At 35.8% G+C, this 20,512-nt stretch overlaps 1 protein-coding gene across 1 annotated transcript in view; it reads left to right on the top strand.

The window, feature by feature from the left end:
• Nucleotides 1-20,512, top strand: part of PARP8 (poly(ADP-ribose) polymerase family member 8) — a 254,272-nt gene that overhangs the window by 181,974 nt on the left and 51,786 nt on the right. The window contains exons 12-16 of the mRNA XM_043976309.1: nt 948-1,014; nt 4,421-4,546; nt 5,102-5,663; nt 7,731-7,784; nt 7,888-7,983. Of these exons, the coding sequence (XP_043832244.1) occupies nt 948-1,014; nt 4,421-4,546; nt 5,102-5,663; nt 7,731-7,784; nt 7,888-7,983 (905 nt within the window). The remainder of the gene's footprint in view (nt 1-947; nt 1,015-4,420; nt 4,547-5,101; nt 5,664-7,730; nt 7,785-7,887; nt 7,984-20,512) is intronic.

The following is a 20,512-nucleotide window of genomic DNA, read 5'->3' as shown; positions in this document are numbered from 1 at the left end:
CTCCAGGGCAGGTGCTCTATCCACTGTGCCACCCAGCTGCCCCCCTGCAAACATTTATTATATTAGTTATTGTATTCAGAGTGAGTGTAACAGTGTCTCTGCTCTCATGGAGTGTATAAATGGTAGTGATCGGTGAGCATTTGGGTCTAAAGGGAATAAATCTCAGAGCCCCATCTCCACCTTTGAACTTGGGTCTGGGGTTAGTTCCTGGGGCCCATCTGGTCCAGGCCAGTCTTTTGTTATTGTTGTTGTTGTTGTTGTTTTATTATTGTAAAAGTAATTTATTATTTTCCAGTTACATGTAGAGTTAGTTTTCAACATTTGTTTTTATAAGATTTCTAGTTTCAAATTTTTCTCCCTCCCTCTCCTTCCTTCCTTCCTCCCCAAGACAGCAAGTAATCTGATATAGGTTATATATATACAATCACATTAAACATATTTCTGCATTAGTCATGCTGTGAAAGAGGAGCAAAAAGGAAAACCTCGAAGAAAAACAACAGCACCAAAAATAAAAGAAATAGTATGGTTCAATCTGCATACATATTCCACAGTTCTTTTTTTCTGGATTTGGAGAGCATTTTACATCATGAGTCCTTTGGTACTATCTTGTACCATTGTATTGCTGAGAAGAAGAATCTAGTCTATCACAGTTGATCAACACATAATGTTGATGATACTGTGTACAATGTTCTCCTGGTTCTGCTCATCTCACTCAGCATCAGTTTATGCAAGTTATCCAGGTTTCTCTGAAATCCGGGGCCCAGGCCAGTCTCAAGAAGTTTGTTCTATGTTTTGGCCCTTCTTGAAGTACTGAATAATTTCTGTACAATGAGTTCTCTGTCCTGATCAGATTGTAGGACACTAGGACTTGGCCATTTAAAATGGAAGAGAATAATGGCTATGTTTTAGAACATAAAGATTTTAATCTTGATCTTCTTCTTTTTCAGTGCCCACTGTGGATGTGTTTCAGATTTCCACAAAAGAGAGATTTGGATTGGGACATCAATTAAAAAAGTAAGTTTACAAAAGAAACAAAATAGCTTTTATGCGAAAGGATTTTATTAATGCTCATTATCCTACTTGAAATCAGGGAGAGTTTTTTGAGTAGGGGAAATTCTGTCATAAATATATAAGAACCTTAAGAACACATATGCACAAACACACACTCATATATTTTTCAGCATATTACTTCACATTTATGGAACATATATGGTCCTTTAATAAACATGTATATATACATACATATCTATACAAACACCCATATACACATCCATATATGCATGCATGCTTACATGCATACAGACATACACCATTCCTCCCATCTCCAAGAACCTCCTTTTCAAGGACTTGGGGAGAATGCCTCTGTCTTGGTTACCTATTCTTTTCAAGATTTTAGGTTCTAAACAATCATCTAATTTTATATAAATCACCCACCAGTATTAAGTGTCTCAGTCAAAGCAACTTCTTACCAGCTTCATTCCAGTTCACCCAATTTATTTTTTCAAGAGCTTGTCATACCTAGTCCACAATCTTTGATTGGTTTATAAAATAAAAATGTTTATACCTTTTTGCGACCTTTGATTTGATTTAATCAGCATGTGTTCTCAATTGATAAAGGTATAAGGGCATAGAATCTTATCACATACTTTAAAAGTGATGATAATTGCTACATTAATTCAGTGACCCCATACTCTTGTACTATTGTCAGAATGGGGAATTCCTGATATAAAAGATCCTTTAAATAATGCACAATGAAAACTTATCTGTAATGTACAAGTTGCCTAGGGCAGAGATGTCAAACAACCTCCTTGGATTGCAAAATTCCTTCCTTGAATCAGATTAAAATGGAATTGGAAAATGTCACAATAAATAAAAATACCATACAAAAGAAATAATGTTAATTTGTGGTTTTCTAAGTCAATATGCAGTTTTCAATGATCTGTTGTATTTCATTTTGATACCATTTACTTAGAGTATATACAAGAATCAATTCTCCATGCTTCTGAGGCTCACTGTCTCCCCACTGGGCCACATTGCCTTTCAGTCTATATTTAATGTATCATCAATTTTGTAAATAATGGGAAATTCATTAGCTGGCAACTTTAGACATCTGTAAAACAGAAACTTAGGAAGTGAGGAGGTAAAACCTTCTGAATTGAAAAAGTTCAGTCATCCCCACTATTTTGTAGGAGAGATTTTTAAATCAGAGCCTATGAACATTTTTTTTTTTGGCTGGGGCAATGAGGGTTAAGTGACTTGCCCAGGGTTACACAGTCAAGTGTCTGAGATCGGATTTGAACTCAGGTCCTCCTGAATACAGGGCTGTTGCTTTATCCACTGTGCCTATGAACTTTTATACCCTCATATCTAACAAGCTTTATTTCAAACCTCTGTGAATTAGAAGTAATCGAAGAGGTAGGCAGACTAATAGAGGCAGTTTGATAGCAAAGAAATAAATTAAAAATTTTATGAAGACAAACTTAATAATTCTGTAGTAGCCACTGGCTAGTTAGTGTAAATACCATTAGCCCTATAAATCATCAGATACAAAGGATATTATTTTACATCTAACAGTACAAGAGTAGACATGATAATAGTGACTGAGTCATCAAAAGCATGGAAGTGTGTTCCATATCATTTACCAAAGTAAAAGTAATATGTAATGTTTAACAAAGATTCTCATTTAAATGTTTTTTTTAATTTAAAATTTTTTTTTAATCATAGAGGGACAATCATCATTGATCTTTTGCCATTCACATACAGATTGCTTTGCTAATGGCAGAAAAGATTGGGAGACATCCCCTTTCAATTATTTTTGATATAAATATAATACTGCTTTACATTCACTTACTGTTCCAAAGTGCTCTGAGGTCTTTTGGTGAAGTAGAAAGAAGAATCACTGAACCCTGAAGTCCCAAATCCTGAGCTCTAACCCAGGCTTTGCCACTAATCATTGTGATCCTGTCTGTGGTGGATTCCTCACTTGTAAAATTAGTATTAGACTACATCATTTCAAACCCCTTCCAGTTCTTAAATTACATGTTTTTCCCTTCATTTTATCTTCACTCTAGTACATAAGAGGGAACAATAATGCATAAAAGGTTAATTGTCATATAGCACATTAATGACTAGCACAGAATGAGAACTCAAGAATCCATTCTTGTTTGCAACTCTCAGATTATTTTGTCCTCTTTATAAACCTATCATTTTAGGATGTGGAATTTATAAAAGATTATTTGATAGTTCTAAGCTTTGTTTTCAGCATTGCTCCTCTGTAAAAGGTAGAGTTGGTAGCCACAAAAACTCAAAAGTTGCTGAAATGGGGGCAGCTAGGTGGCACAGTGGCTAAAGCACTGGCCCTGGATTCAGGAGGACCTGAGTTCAAATCTGGCTTCAGACACTTGACACTTGTTAGCTGTGTGACCCTTGGCAAGTCACTTAACCCTCATTGCCCCACAAAAAAAAAAAAGAAAAAAGTTGCTGAAATGTTCTTCTCAACATGTCTCACTTACCTACTAAGATGCCTGCGTTTTTTTCCATTAGTCACACTCTTGGGTTAAAAAGGTTTTACAGCCCTCTATTAAAATGCAAATGTTATATAAGAGTGGGGAGCATATGAAGCTGTTATCACTTCTTTACACTTTAGTTTATATTCATTTGTCAGTTGATAAGTTTTGTAACTTAGTCCTAAAAAAGAACCAACATGGAACCCAAGACAGGCAAGTTTAGATTTAGGAAAATGAAGTTTGAAAAAAGTCATGGAAATGACTAGATTCTATATGAAGACAAGGAGCTTTTTATCCTAGAAGTGAGGAAGAGGATAGTTCTGGCTGGTGAGAAATAAAAGAAAATTCCTGCTTCAAAGTTACTTAAGGTCAGTTCTTCAGATTATATTATTTTCACATCAAATCTTCTAAAATAATTTTCATGAAAGAGATGATAATCAAATTTGTCATTTACTCATCTCATTACATTGAAATGGAATTGATTCATTTCTTAAGCAATAAAACAGAAATTAGGGACAAACGAAATCATTTTCTCTATAGTTTTTTTATAGTTAATTAAATTTATTAAAAATATTATGTCTTTCTAGTTGTACAGCTACATCTTGAAGCTTGATCTTGAAGGCTGTTCTGAAAGGTCTTTATATAGTTGACTGATAAGATACTTACAATCCTTATTCTTTTTTTTCCTTCTTGCCCTCCCTCTCTTTCTTTCTTCCTTTTACCTCTGATATACCAATATCTACAGAGAGCTTTTGCCACATAACTAACTTCAAAAATACATTGGGTGGTTCTTAAATAATAATACACTGAAGATCGTGTTTCCCTTCTTCAAGTGTCTAACTTTTCTATCCAAATAAAAATCTTATCGTAAATTGTCTTGAAACTGTGATGACAGAACGTCTTTCAATTGACAGAATCATGCAGACATATGTTACGCAACAATGGAAACAAAGCAAAGAAAAATCCAACTGCACACACAATAAGAAGCTCTCAGAGAAGAAAGTGAAATCCCCTCTTCACATATTTTCTACCTTGCGCAGGTAATAGCCCACCCTATCTATCATTGTCTAATTAAGTTACAAAGAAAGATACCATTTTCCTCTTTCTAATGGCAATCTTTTAAAGTTGTTAATTTCTCTTTTAATATCTGTCATTAACTTTGTGCATTGACTCTCATCCTTCTCTCTTTCAAGTTAATCTCACTCTGATCACTTCCATCTTTTAAAAATATCTTTTTGGAGTTTATTTGTTGTATATACATTTTATTGCCATTACTCAGAGGGTGTGCATATAACATTAAAATACTTACCTTTAATTTGGGGATATAAGTTAATTAAAAAAAATTTACAGTTTATTCATCAGGAAAAAACTCTTTCTGGTTCCTGTGAACATAAAACTCCTAACTTAGAGTTCATTAGAAAACATGTCACATGGCAATGTTGAAAATACTCATTTGTTTCTCCCAACCCATCATTCAGTTCCATTTGCTGGGGGTGGGGTTAGCTGGGTACCGACCATTGTAAGTAGTTTTCTGAATGGTTTTTTATGCCAATCATGTGTCTTGGGAAAAATTCTTCTTATTTTATTTTTTGAAGGTCGCCGAGTTATCCTCCCCCAGGTTGTGGTAAAAACAAATCCAAACTGAAATCAGAGCAAGATGGCATCTCCAAAACTCACAAGCTGCTGCGAAGGACTTGTTCCAGCACAGTCAAGGCTGAGGATGTGTGTGGAACCAAGGCCCACAGGACCTTTGGTCGCTCCCTGTCCAGCGACCCCCGAGCTGAGCAGGCTGTGACAATTAAATCGCACAAGCTGCTGAGCCGTCCCTGTGCTGCAGCTGTCAAACAGGAGGAGTGCATCACTCTAAAGCCGCATAAACTATTGACTCGCTCTTGTTCTGGGGACCCTCGATGTGAGCACAACAGTACTTTGAAGCCCCACAAACTGCTAAGCAGGTCTTACTCCAGTAACCTGAGAATGGAGGAACTAGATGGGTTGAAGAATCACAAGTTACTCAGCAAGTCTCACCCCAGTGCCCCCAAGTCATCCAAAACAGAGCTTTTCAAGGAACCTATTGCAGAGGGGAGGAGACTCTCTCTAACCTCAGGGCTTATTGGTATCTTAACACCGTCTACATCTTCATCGCCCCAGACTGCTGTGCGTAAATCTTTCTCATTTTAGGCTATTAAATAAAGTGATTGCCAAGGGTTCATGAGAAGTAGAGTGGCAAAGTGGCTAAAGAGCTAGGTTCAAAGCCCTGCCTTTGACACTGACTTGTATAATTGGACTAAGCTATTTTACATTCTCACTGCCTCCAGCTAACTTCCTAAACTATTAAGTTGAAGAAAAAAAATACATCTTGGTAGAGTAAGTTGATCACCTAGAGCTCCCTGTAATGAATGATGAAATCATTGGGCTGATATCCCTTTCTTCTCCCCTAACCTCCCCCTGTGAAATAAAAAAAAAAAGATGGATGAAGGTTATAAGTATGTATGGCAACTATAGTCAATAGGATTTGGGGGTAGTGAATAGGGGTGCCTCAAACACTGGTAGCTATATGACCCAGGTTTTGGATTGGGTTTCCAAAAGAACAGTGCAGCCACTCATTTGAGATTCATAAACAATGCACATGTCATGGAAATGTGTGAAAATACTCATCATGCCAATGTATCAAGTGAAACTTGGTAAAAGAAAACCTTCCCCTCTGAAATTCGTATTTTTCAAATATTATTACTTATATAATTATTTCACTTCTAATCTTCTGACTTTTGTTTTAAAGTTAAATTTAGAGCTAGATTCTTTTTGGAAAGCTTAATAGTGATATCCTGTATCTGAGCAGTATTATGTATATGAAAAGGCAATATTTAAATTCTCACTGTAAAGCTAAGCTCCAGTTCAATGTTATGAGATCATAACCTGATAATGAAACCCTTTTGGGTGAAATTCAAGGCATACAAGCCTCAGACCAAATTCATTTTTCTAAAATGGGTAATCAGAGAAAAATTCTAATATTTGTTGTTTATAAAGAGTTAAGGAGTAGTATTTATAAAGAGCCAGCTAGATGGTGCAATAGACAGATTGCCAGGCTTAAAGTGTGGAAGACTCATGTTCCTGAGTTCAAATCTGAACTCGGACTGTGTGACTGTCACTTAACCCTGTTTGCCTGTTTCCTCATTTGTAAAATGAGCCGGAGGAGGAAATGGAAAACCACTCCAGCATCTTTGCCAAGAAAACCCCATATGGGGTCACAAAGAGTCAGACATGACTGAAACAGCAAAGTGATATAAAACCCATTTCTATTATTGTCACAGACAAAATGGTGTTCAGTTGAAATTAAATGAGGATGTTTTACTCTTGTGAGGCCAATTAACATTAGTTGTTGAGATCATTAAGATCTCTTTTAGTACTGACATTCTCAGATGCTATGAATCCCTTTTATAAGTAATATTAGAAACTTGAAACACCTGAGTGTACCAAATGAGAAAGAGAGAATACTTGTTTTCAGCATCTTGTTTTTCAATAGTTTTATAAATGCAGTGCATCCACATTTCCAACTTAAAAATCAAACACTGTTTAATTCTTGTTTATGTATGAAAAACTTCCTTCTGTCCATTGTACACTTTATGCCAATGTTCTCAAGGGATGCATCTTATAAAAAATGTGTTTTGGGTGACATGGGCAAAGTTATTTTTGATATAGTCAACAATAATCCTTTTTCATATATAAATAAGATATTTTCAGAGACACAGAAGGGAAGGGGGTGTGAAAGACAATATTCAAAGAGCAGAATGCCATTCTCAGCATCTACACAATCTGTTTTTTATAAGTGGATTCATAGATTTCAATGAGAATCTTAACAAATAGTGTAGAGCAAGATATCTAGCTACAGTTATCTAACTAGAGTAAGAGGTTGAATTGGGAATCCCATGATAAAGGAGACAAATCATTATGCTAATCTTTCTACTAGAAAATAGTTAGAAACTAAGCAAACTGACCTTTTTATTTGGGAAATGTGAGCAGTGATGGCAGAGAGACAATTGAGGAATTAGAAAGCAGGAAATTGAATGAAGAAATATCAAAATCTTGTTTTTATGCTTTTTTTGTTTAAAGTCCTGGTTTTTCAAAGTATAAAAACCTGTCTTTGGGTTCACAGTTTTCAAACAAATTTCAGTTTTTTCATTGATACTGTTTTCTTCAAGTATGTTTTCTCTTTTCTCTTTACAGCCAAATTATAATGCAAAATGCATTCCAGTACGAGACCGAGGTTTTCTTATACAGGTATGATAGAATATTCCATATATTATTGAAATAATTTAGCTTTTTAACTGTCCTTTAATCAACTGTAAATAGAACTTCTTATTCTCATTTTTATTATCCTTAGACAATTGAGTTTGCTGAGCAACGGATACCTGTACTAAATGAATACTGTGTAGTATGTGATGAACCCCATGTGTTTCAAAATGGCCCCATGTTAAGGGTAAGTTTTCATTTTTTAGAAATTTTAGTTTTAATTGAATATGCAGAAGAAAAAAAGAATAAAAAAAGATGATTTATGTTAGTATATGAACAGCATATATTCCCAATTATATGTTGTCTGTACTAAAGAGAATGGTAATGACCTAAAAATTTCTGTTTCAGTATTCAACAGTCAGAGAGTGTATTAGATACTAATTAAAGCATTCTTTTTGAATATAACAAATAGGTAACTTCCTACAAACTCTAAAGCTTAGGATATAAAGAAAGGGCTAAAGAGATATAGGATGTACAAAATGAGGGTATAGAATAGGGTGTTGATAAATTTCTGGCATTTTAGGAGATAAACAATGCTAGATATTTTCAGACATGAAGACTACATATTTTGATCTTCTATCATGTACCTATGCATATGTGTATATGTATTATGATACTTTACATACTTATACCTTTTTTATCCTTTTCATTAAGTCAATATGTCAATAATCCCTTAACTAAGAAAACATGTAAATCAATAAACATTTATTGAATGCCATTAACTGTGCCAGACTCTGGGATGTAAAAAGAGGCAAGAGATAGTCTCTGCCCTCAAGGAGCTCACAATCTAATTTGGGGTGGGAGCAGGCAACAAAAAATATGTACATGCATTTATATACAGTATAAATAGGAAATAATTAACAGTGGGAAGATATTAGAATTGAGTAGTTGGGAAAAGCTTCTTGTACAAGGCATGATTATAGTTGGAACTTGAAGGAAGCCAAGGAAGACAGGAAACAGCTGAGGAGGAGAGAGAGTATCCCAGGCATGGAAGACAGCCAGAAAATGTTCCTGGATCCAAAAGATGAAGTGTTTTGTTCCTGGAACAAAGATACCAATGTCATTGTATTAAAGAGTAAATTGTGGGGAATAAACTGTTAAAAAATACTGCAGGAGGCAGCTAGGTGGCACAGTAGATAAAGTACCGGCCCTGGATTCAGGAGGACCTGAGTTCAAATTCGACTTCAGACACTTGACACTTACTAGCTGTGTGACCCTGGCCAAGTCACTTAACCCTCATTGTCCCCCCTTCCTCCCCCCCCCCCAAATACTGGAAAGGTGATGGTGGCCAAAGTTATAGAGGATTTTGAATGGCAAATGGAATTTTCTGTTTGATCCTAGAGGCAATAGGGAGCCAGTAGAATTTAGTGATTGGGGATAGGGCTGGATAAGTGTGACATGACTATACCTGTGCTTTAAGGAAATCAATTTGGCTGCTGAATCAAGGATGGGTTAGAGTGGGAAGAGACTTGAGGCAGGTAGACCCACCCAGCTGACTATTCCAATAGTTCAAGCATGATGTGTTGAGGGACTGTACCAAGGTGGTGGCAGTATGATAGAAAGACAGAGGAGCATTCAAGAGAGGTGTTGGCAATAGATTAAATATGGTAGGTAACAGAAAATGAGAAGTTGAAGATGGCGCCTAGGTTGTGAATCTGAGGTATTAGGAAGCTGATGATACCCTCGACAGTAATCACAAAATTAGGATTGTGAGAGGGTTTAGAGGAAAAGTCCATGAATTCAGTTTTAGGAATGTTGAATTGAATATGTCATCCAGTTCAAGATATCTAAAAGGGAGTTGGAGATGTGGGATTAGATGTTAAGCAGAAAGTATAAAGCAGGCTAGGTAGATTTGAGAATCGTTAGCATAGATTTGATAATGAAATCCATGGAAAATGATGAAATCACCATGTGAAATAGTAAGTAGAGAGAAAAGAACCCAAGACATAGCTCTGCAGGACACCTACAGTTAATGGGCATTACTTACGTGTGGATCCAGCAAAGAAGACTGAGCTGGAAGGCTCGGATAGGTAGGAGGACAACCATGGCATAGCAGTATCCTAAAAATATAGTAGAGAAGGGAGTATCAGTGAGAAGAGAGTGATTAACAGTGTCAGATTTCAGAGAGGTCAAGAATGAAGATTGAGCAAAGTCTATTTCATTTGGAAGTTAGGAGATCACTGGTAACTTTAGAGAAAGGCATTTCAGTGGAATAATGAGGTCTGGAGCCACATTCAGGTTAAGAAGATAGCAATTAGCGAAAGTAGGAGTACTTATTGTACATAGCTTTCTCAAGGAGTTTTGCCAGAAAAGGCAGAAGAAATATGGGATGCTAGTTAGATCAAGTAAGGGTTTTTTGAGGATGGGGGACACATGGGATTGTTTATAGCCAGTAGGAAAGGTGCCTACTTCAGAGACAGAGAGATCGAACATAAATGAGAGCATTAAGATGATAGGACAATCTGTTGGAGTAGATGAAATGAAATGGGCTCTTTGTGCATGTAGATGAGTTTGTTTTGATAAGCATCTGGACCACCTCTTCATGTCAGGCAGGGGTGAAGGAGAAAATGGTGGCAGCAGGCTACTAAGTGATATGAAACGAGGAAAGAGGCATTAGAGGGAGGTTGGAGTGGATAACTTCTGTTTTTTCTGTAATATATGAATCAAAGTTCTCAGCTGAGAGGGTAGGTACAAAAGTAGTCATCAGAAGTTTGAGAAGAGATGAAAACATTTAGAATACTCAGTGTGGAGTGTGGGATGGTTGATAAGGGACGTGGAGAAGGATTGCTAACTAGCCAGGTGGCTCAGATTGTGTAACATATTTTAGTGGACTCAGTCTGAATTGTTGCTTGATTATTTTTCTACTTTCATTCAGTTGCACATGTATAGAAATAAAGGAGATAAATTGTGTGATTGGTGATGGCAGGACACAATCAGCAATATGATAAATGGGCCAGGGATTCAAGTGAAGAGGACAGTGTAGAGTTGAACTGGCTTGGCAATGGAGAAAAGAAGTACAGGGTTGAAGGCCTGGGAGTAGACTGAAGGATGGAGGGAGTTCAGAGTGTGGATGAAGGCAGAGGGAGAGCTGGAAAGCCAGTAAATAGATTATGACGAGTTAAAGGGATTTCAGAATTCTTGAATTGGATGACAGCAAGATCAAGGAGCATGATTACCTTTGCATCTGCTTTGGAATGCATTGGAATGCCTTTGTGTTGGAAGTTACTAGGTTGAGGAACTTAATGGTTAATGTTTCAGGAAAAGTCATGTATGTTAAATTCCCCTGGTATGAGGAAAGGAGGTGAGGAAGAAAGAAAAATTATGAGCCAGCTACTGAACTCCTTGTGAAAGGAAAAGGAAGTGGGGGCAGCTAGGTGGCACAGTGGATAAAGCACCGACCCTGGATTCAGGAGGACCTGAGTTCAAATCCGACCTCAGACATTTGACACTTACTAGTTGTGTGACCCTGGGCAAGTCACTTAACCCTCATTAAACCCTGCAAAAAAGAAAAAAAAAGAAAGGAAAGGGAGTAACCTAGGGATTTGTTGATGACAGCTGCCAGTTGCCTGTGTTTTTTTTTTAAATAAAGGTAATGGACTCCACTTTTCTAATTCCTGCCCTAGACAATGTAGAAGATATAATGCTTGTGATCTATGACCTCAATAAATTCATCATTAAATTGGAGAGAAAACACATAAAATATAGAAAGTTCAATAGCCCCAAAATTAACAGCTTATGACTGCTGTATATGTTACATCACAATATATTACATGTTTAATTGCTATAGTGGGTGTGAAGTGGGAAATAAATTTGTTCTTCTTAGGGCTTTATTCAGCTGCATTCAGAGAAAAAATCAATCCATCTCTTCCTAGTATTTTGCTATCTCTCCTCCTCTTGGTATATTAGAATTAGAGGGTATCTTTTGGCACGTAAGCTCATTCTTTATTCTTCATGAGGGCAGATATAATGTCTTCTGTTAATCTTGAGTGGTCCTCCCCACAGTGCACTTCAATGTTTATTGTGGTCATCTCTGGTAAAAAGAATGCAGAGTATGAAAGATTTTTGTTTTGAACACTTTATTTTTTCATCAACATGATGTTTCAGGTTTCTTATGGCAAAAATGTACTATCAGGATGATAGAAGTATGTCACTTCATAGGAATTTTTAATTTTCATTTATTTATTTTTTGGTGAGGCAATTGAGGTTAAGTGACTTGCCCAGGGTCACACAGCTAGTAAGTGTAAAGTGTTTGAGGTCAGATTTGAACTCAGGTCCTCCTGACTCTACGGCCTGTGCTCTATCCACTGCACCACCTAGCTGCCCCCTTCATAGGAATTTAATATGAAATTTATTTACCAAAATCTAGAAAATTAAGTCTAATTTAAAAATTTAACTATGAAGCTTACTATAATGGAAAAACAAGTTTAAAAAGAATGTAAAACACTTTTCATTTAAAAGAAGAAATTTGAGTAGAATAACAGTCTTTTGTAGTGGAGTATTTACATGTATATTACACATAAAGCTTCAGTATAGGATGTCAATGTGTAAAATGTACTGGTGCAGTTTTAAGCTCTAATGACTTCAGAAGTTTGTATGTATGATATATTTTCATTTAAATTTTAACCAAACAGGGCACCTTTGTATTAAGTATTGCATGTGTGGACAGGTTCTATATGACACTATCTCAGTCTGGTAGAACAATAGAGGGAGAAGGTCCTCTTGCTTGGCTGCTTTGGTCACCTGCTCTTTTGTTGTTGTTGCCTTTTTGCCGTTTTTCTTGTGGATTAATATCAAAACTGTCACATATACATCAAAACTTAGGATGATCTTAATGCTAGGATGAAAAATGCAATTATGTCTGTTACTGGGCTGTGGTTGATGAAAGGTTTTAATAAAGTTAACTAAAACACTATATTACAAGATAGTGGTTGTGTGGCATTTTAATAAGAAATGTGACTTTTAATAAGAATATAACGTTTCAAATTTTGTTTTTCATGAATTGTAGCATTTTTACTTTTGAAGTTTTTAACGTTTAAAACTATTCTTAGACTTTTGGAACAACTCGTGGGTATCTTTGTTTAGATCTTTATCCATTTGCTTTATGATCAATTTTGGAAAATAATATATACATATGTAAATGTATATGTATTTATGTATCTGTATCTATATACATGTATGTATATAAGTATTTTTATATACCTGTGTGTCTGCTTAGTATCCTTCCTCTCCCTCTCCTTCTCTCCCTCCTACCCCCCCAACCCCGCATTGGAGGTCAAAGTGTAGCTTGGTTGTGACAATGCTTCCCCAGACACTTTGTGACCATTTTGGGGACTGTTATATTGACGATAGATTATTTATTGGACTGTTTACAAGTAGGGGTTTGAGGGAGCTAGTCTTATTTCCAAAGTCTCACAAAATTGCCTTTAGATCAAAAACAAATAATTTGTTGAGAGAAGTGACAAACTTAGTTATATAGGAAATAGAAGTGAGCTTCTTAAAAGAGGTGACCTCCTAGGATCAAAATATGTGAGATGTAGGTGCTTTATCTGTTTGGCACCATTCTGTTGCTGCTTTTTAATTTGCACTCTAAGATGACAAGACTGATAAATTAGCCTTAGGCCTCTAAAAAAAACTGGAAAATGTTGTGCTGGTGGTGTATTCTTTTGAGGTTTATTACTTGACAAGCAAATGAAATTTCATCCCCTGGTTGGAGATTAAAATCTTGGCTGTGAAATAAATCTTTTACTTTCTTCACAAACACTCTAGACTCTATCCGTATCTGAGGGTCTCTATTATTCTTTTAGTTTTTGTACTTTCATCCTGCCTCTTCCTTTTTTTTTTTTTTTTTTTTGGCGGGGCAATGGCGGTTAAGTGACTTTCCCATAGTCACACAGCTAGTAAGTGTCAAGTGTCTGAGGCCAGATTTGAACTCAGGTACTCCTGAATCCAAGGCTGGTGCTTTATCCACTGTGCCACCTAGCTGCCCCCATCCTGCCTCTTCTATGATGATGTTACTGCTAATTTTTGATCCTTTTGAGTTAACCAGGTGCCTGTGGTTCTGGAACAGGGAAGAATTTAGAGTTAGTGTGGGTGTCATAACAAACAGGAATTTATTGACAGCATCTACTAGTGCTTGAAGAAGGGCACACCTCCCTCCACCCCCAAACCCCAAGTATTCCAAGCTTTCATTATATTAATGCAAGGACATTATATCTACATTATGTCTTTTGAGCAGAAATCATTTGCCTATAACCTGGGTAGTGTGCCTTCTCCATCCATACGCCAACCTCTGTTAAGCAAGAATCCCCAAATAATGAGGCATCCTATATTTGTAGTAGTCTCCTGAGAAATGCATGTCAGCCTGTTAGAACTTTAAGTGAAACAGTACAGACTTTAATTCTAGCTTGAGGCTGTGGAATATATAAAACCAGCCTTTACTCCATTCTCAATATGTTTCCAGAGTAGGGGCTCTCTACTCAGGGCCTTTCTGAAAATCAATCTGAGACAGACAGTAGTTAGCAAAAATAAAAACCAAAACAAACCAAAGAACAGTTTTCTTCTAGGTGCTAGTCTCTTTTCCCAGAAATAGGCCTAAAACTGAAGCCAACTGCTGTTCACTTTTCATTTCTTATTTTTTTCCCCCTTTCCATCCTTCAAAAGTTCTAATGCTTAACTAAAAAACAATGAGTTTCTGTTTCGTCAGCATCTCACTTTGAGCACGGTCAAGCAAATCAGTTCCCTTCATTGTGGAAAATAGATCTTTGTTCATCTAAATAATAAGCTTAGGTTTTTCCATGATGACCTCAACATTGTGAAAGTCTTCATGCATATTTTGAATATGTATTACAGCTGGCATGTAGCCAGCATAACTCTTCAGAAGTTTCAATTTCTTTTTTTTAAATTTTAGGTCAGTGGTTTTTGGATGAGGCTTAGAATAACATAGGACAGAACTTCCTTCAAAAGTGTTAGTTTATTTTCTTTGTAGGGGGAGGTACTAAAACAGTAAACCATTAAAAGCTATGGTGCCAGTAAAATGTATTAGGAGCGTTTGCTCATTATTGATGGTTATGTACATTTTCAAATGCCTTTTAAGCCAATATAAAGTAATTGGCTGCCAAATATTTGTTTTACAAGATGGATGCATGACTATCATCAGAGACCTACATAACAATGAGGGCAATTGGAAGAATAAGAGACAACCGAACAAGATTCTTACTCTATTGGTTATTTTGATTTTTCTACAAGGTGGCATCTAATATATTAGATAGACTTCATTGCTATATTCTTGCTTGGACATGGGCAAAAGTCATATAAGATTGGAAACCACAGAAAAGTTATGTTCTGAATTTTTTAAGGTAATACCCATATGGTTAAGAACACACATCTGTTAGGTTAATCAATTATTATTTCATGACATTATTCCTTATGTCCACTGCTACTCATGCCAGCTAACCTACCACTGCTAATGCCAATGATGACCACATTATTTCAGAATTCTGTCTCAGCATTTACTAGCCTTAGTGTGCTCAATCTGTAAAATTATATCATTGGACTCTAACGTCCTTCTTAACTCTACAGTTATGGGCTATAAAGCCACATTTTCTTTATTTTCTAGAACTGAGCCTCTTTTTACATTAAGAATGATAAAGTTGTGTTTTTCCAGCAGTATGATTTGCAAAAGCAAAACCAAAAATTGTGCAAAGATTTTCTTCACACATATATAACCCAGGTGTATCTGCTTCTGTCTATATATATAGACATGAACACAGATACACATGTTTGAATATGAACCTATCTATATATAAATTCATATATAATATTTGAAAAAAGTAGTTCAATTATAAGCTATATTTTTTTAAGTGGGCAATCTATAGAAATAAACTTTCTCATTCAGTGTTTATTGAATTGTACTGCTAGCCCATGAGACAGACCTAATTATATAGATCAACAACAAATGCTAACATAGGTTGTATGTGACAAAATTTTATTTGATCTAGCTCTCATAATTCTTTCCTAACCATCAAATTCTTAAATTGGCAGAGTTGTTCTAAAAATCTTTGTGATAGTCTTACTTTCAATATATGCTTCCTTATCCTCTATACTAATAAATATTTCTCTTCCCAATAAATGGGACACTTTAAGTTACTTTAAATAATCTTTCCCAAATTTAATGTATTTTGTTTATTTAGTAACAGTTTCATAATGATAGTTTAAAAGTCCCCCCACCCGCTGAAGTCACAATTTCTTGATTAATACTCTTTTTGCCTTTATCATCTTTTGGAGGCCTTTCTAAGAGTTTAGCTTTGTACTCAATTCTTGTTTAAAAGGCTGCATAAATATAAATTATTTCAGTCCAACTTATTATTGTTAAGCATGATTTGGTATTGTGATATCTGGCACCTTAGGCAGGCTAGTATAGTGGTGTGTTAACTATTACTACATTATATACATTTTATTATATTATCTTTCCAATTCCTTATCTTTAAATAATAATAAAAATAATATAATTATATATTGCTTTAATGTTTCTAAAGAGGTTTAAATATATTATCTAATTTTATTTTCACAGTAGTTCAATGAGGTATTTGCTATTGTTATCCTCACTTTACAAATGAGGAAACTTAAACTAAGAGATTTGCCCAGGATCTCAAATCTGAATTTTTGTTCCTTAGTAAGCTGTCTTACCTGGTCTTGGCTACTGAATAAAAAAAACTGTATGAGACACTTTGGGGCTTTCCTTCTAATGTTTTTCCCAAACTTTGTAGTATTACATAGTAGTCCAAAGGGGGTGATATTTCAAGGGCCTCATTGAAACTTTCAAATATTGTCTATTGTCATGATCCAAATGAGCTCATTTTTTGATCACTGTTCCACCTGTGTTAATAAGCAGTCAGTGAGTCATATTAGGAGAATAACTAGAATCCTTATTGGTAATCATTTTATTCTTTAAATGTGCCAATTTTCCAAAAAAAGGAGAAAACAGATTTTATAAGCTATAGGCCAGTGAACTAAACTTTAATTTTTGGAGAAATTCTATATGCATAATTAAACTATTAGTGCATGTATAGGAAAGGAAGCAAGGAATTCCAAAGAGGCAGCATGGCTTCAAGAATACTTCATGCTAAATTAACCTCATTTCCTTTTCTAAGAGTTTTGGGAAATTAGTAGGTCAGAGGTCTGCTATAGCCATAGTTTACCAAAATTTTAGCATATTTAATCAAACATCTCATAATATCATTGTAGAAACGATGTAGAGATACAAGCTAAACAATAATACAATTATATGCTTTGAGAACTAAGTGACTTAGCAGACTCAGAACACAGTCATTAATGTTTCATTGGAAAAGGTCTCCCCAATTGGAAAAATGCTCCCCAATGGTCTGTGCCTGGTTCCCTGCTGTTTAATATGTTGAGGTAAATAACCTATATATGCAAGAATATTTATAGAAGTACTTCTTGTGGGGGTGGGGAAACAGAAGCCAAATAGCATCAGTTTGGAAGTGGCTGAATAAATTTTGGTATATGAATGAAATAGAATTTTATTATGCCATAAGAAATGACAAATACAAATAATTTAGAGAAATTGGAAACATTATCCACCTATCCATCTCTCTGTATCTATCTATCTGCAGTGTTATATGAGAAATAAGAATTGACTTGACTTATGAAGGGCTATAGAGAAGTTGAGATGGTTTTATGGCCCAAAACTCTTGAGGTCTGGGTACTGATTACCCATTCCATCTCATTCAGTTAGACCTTGGGACTAAGAAAATAGTTTTACCTCTTTATTGTCATTTCAGTGTTTTATGTGCAGACTGATGGCCTCAGGTTAGTGATGTCAAGCTTTAACTTTTGGTATTCAATGAACTATCAAAATAAAGGCTTGATGATTTTAAGGAATTTTTAAATGAAAAGAAGACTTGGCTAGCAATGCATTTCCTTCATTTGGTTGCAAATATTTCTCCAAAAGAGTGAATATATGGTAAATCTTCATGCATAATAAGGAAATAGGAAATACAAATACACAAAATTTTGTGTCCAGAATAAATTTATTCGAGGATATAACTTACCCCTGGCTGGAGGTAGGCGTAAGGTGCTGTTGGCCTCTGTCTGTCCATATTTGAGAGACAGTATGGCAGATCCCTTAGATCTGGACTCACAGGCCACACCAGTTCTTTTCTCTTTTTGTGTAGGTACTATCTCTGATGTATATTAGAGATGATCTCCCCTTTCTGAAGGTTCCAAGGCTTGGTGAGGAGCAAGGCTGAGTTTGTTACATCCTCCTTTAGGTTGATGATTTGGAATAATTGGAAGAGAAACATTCTCTCATTTGCTCAAGGTTAGCTAAAAAGGGAGTTATAGAGGATCATTTCTGTGACTTCAAGTGCTATGGGACAATATGGATAGAGAATTTATATATGAGATTTTTATTGGGAAAAGAAAAAGAAAGCTTCTTGGTTTATTTAAGGGTTAAAAGGAAAAAGAAAAGAACTAGTAATATGTGATACATTCCAGTTGTCTGGTGAGTGACAAGAGAATGGTTTTGGTTTACTCTCATAATTAAAGAATCAAAGGTTTTCAGAGCAGCTAGGTGGCACAGTGGATAAAGCCCCGGCCCTGGATTCAGGAGTACCTGAGTTCAAATCTGGCCTCAGACGCTTAACACTTACTGTGTGACCCTGGGCAAGTCACAATTGCCTCCCCCCTCCTCCCCACCGCCAAAAAAAAAAAAAAAGAATCAAAAAGCTTTCAAGAAGTGCTTATGTATGTTTGTTTTTAAATCCCTCCCCACTCTCCCTCTGCCAACCAATTTTTTTTTTTTAGTGAGGCAATTGGGGTTAAGTGACTTGTCCAGGGTCACACAGTTAGTAAGTGTTAAGTGTCTAAGGTCGGATTTGAACTCAGGTACTCCTGACTCCAGGGCCGGTGCTCTATCCACTGCACCACCTAGGTGCCCCTCCCCCAACCAATTTTGACTCATGTGCATTGCTAAACTCATTCCATATAGGGAGAGAAGAGATATAAACTTCTAATACACATAAATTTTTAAAGTGAGGTTAAGGACTTAGTTATTAACGTAGCTAGCTATAGATTTCTGTATCCTTGAGTATATCTGGTTTATAAATACTCTTCATAATGAGAAAGAATAGCATTTGTGGTCATAAGATTCTCTGAAGTAAAGCCACATTGTTATAATACATAATAAAGGGGGGAGGGCACAGAACTCTAGAGACTATCCATCATGTATATCACTGCAGGAATTAGTTTTGTTTCCCTACAGCAGTCATCCACGTTATTTTCATTCAACTGAGAAAATCAAGCTTAGAACTCATGCACAAGAATGTATTCCTAAGTTTATCCTGAATATGTTTTCTTTCTTTTCTTCTTGTCTTTTTCTTTTCTTTTTTGGTGCTATTTTGTTTCTGCCAGCTGCATGGAATTATTAAAATTCTGTGCTATGACCTTCTATTTACAACATCTTAGCCTGCCTATTCCTTCTATAGGTGGCTTTGATTATTAAATTATAAGCTCCTTGAGGGCCTGGACTATCTTTTGAGTCTTTTTGTATCACCAGTGCTTAGCATTTTGCCTGACACATACTTAAGGAGCATCATTCTTATTTTCAAATCATATAGACTCAGCTTTTCACTCAGTCTTAGTAGAGTGATCAGTATCTATTTAGAGGAAGTGTGTGTGTTCACCAAGCAATTTAGAAAAGGACCCTAAGCATGTCACTGATAATACATATGTCTTCAGAATAGAGTTGTAGCTACTTCTGTCTGGTATAAGACAGTTTTTACCCATCTTGAGAATCATCTCACTAGCCAAGGTCTATTTTTCCCTCATTATCTTACAGCTTGTCCTTACGCTCCAACTCCATGTGATCCAATGAGAAGGGAAAACCCAGAAAAAGATGTCAAATTATGAAAATTCAGATCATTTTGGGGGGGCGGGGCAATGAGGGTTAAGTGACTTGCCCAGGGTCACACAGCTAGTAAGTGTCAAGTGTCTGAGGCCGCATTTGAACTCGGGTCCTCCTGAATCCAGGGCTGGTGCTTTATCCACCATGCCACCCAAGACAATTCAGATCTTCTTAAGCGATGATAGAGCCTCAAATTGCTTTGTAAACATTTAGGCATGATATCATTATCAGCTACTATTATTTATAAAGATATATAATAGTATTCCACTGTTATGTATATTTTAAACCATAACATTTTATAGATAAGCTTTTATGCTTTTAAAAATAGCATGGTTAGTATGAGAGAAAAATGTCAATAACTGTGCTTTTATGGGCATATAAATACAGTATTTTAAAATTCTGGCTATTTTTTTAAAATAATAAAAGCATTTTATTATTTATTATTTTCTAGTTACATGTAAAGATAGTTTTCAACATTTGTTTTTATGAGATTTCTATTTGCAAATTTTTCTCCCTGTCTCCCTTCCGTCCCCCCTCCCCAGGACAACAAGCAATCTGATACAGGTTATATATGTACAATCACATTAAAGATTTCTGCATTAATCATGTTGTGAAAGAATAATCAAAGCAAAAGGGGAAAATCTCAGAAAACAACAACAAAAAAGTGGAAACAGTATGGTTCAATCTGAATCCAGATTCCACAGTTCTTTTTTTTTTCTGGATGTGGAGAGCATTTTCCATCATAAGTCCTTTGGAATTGTCTTGGATCATTGTATTGCTGGGAAGAATTAAG

Source organism: Dromiciops gliroides, chromosome 1 (assembly GCF_019393635.1).
Source record: "Dromiciops gliroides isolate mDroGli1 chromosome 1, mDroGli1.pri, whole genome shotgun sequence".
NCBI lineage: Eukaryota > Metazoa > Chordata > Mammalia > Microbiotheria > Microbiotheriidae > Dromiciops > Dromiciops gliroides.
Note: the sequence above shows the minus strand (reverse complement) of the source record. Positions and strands in the feature narration are given on the sequence as shown.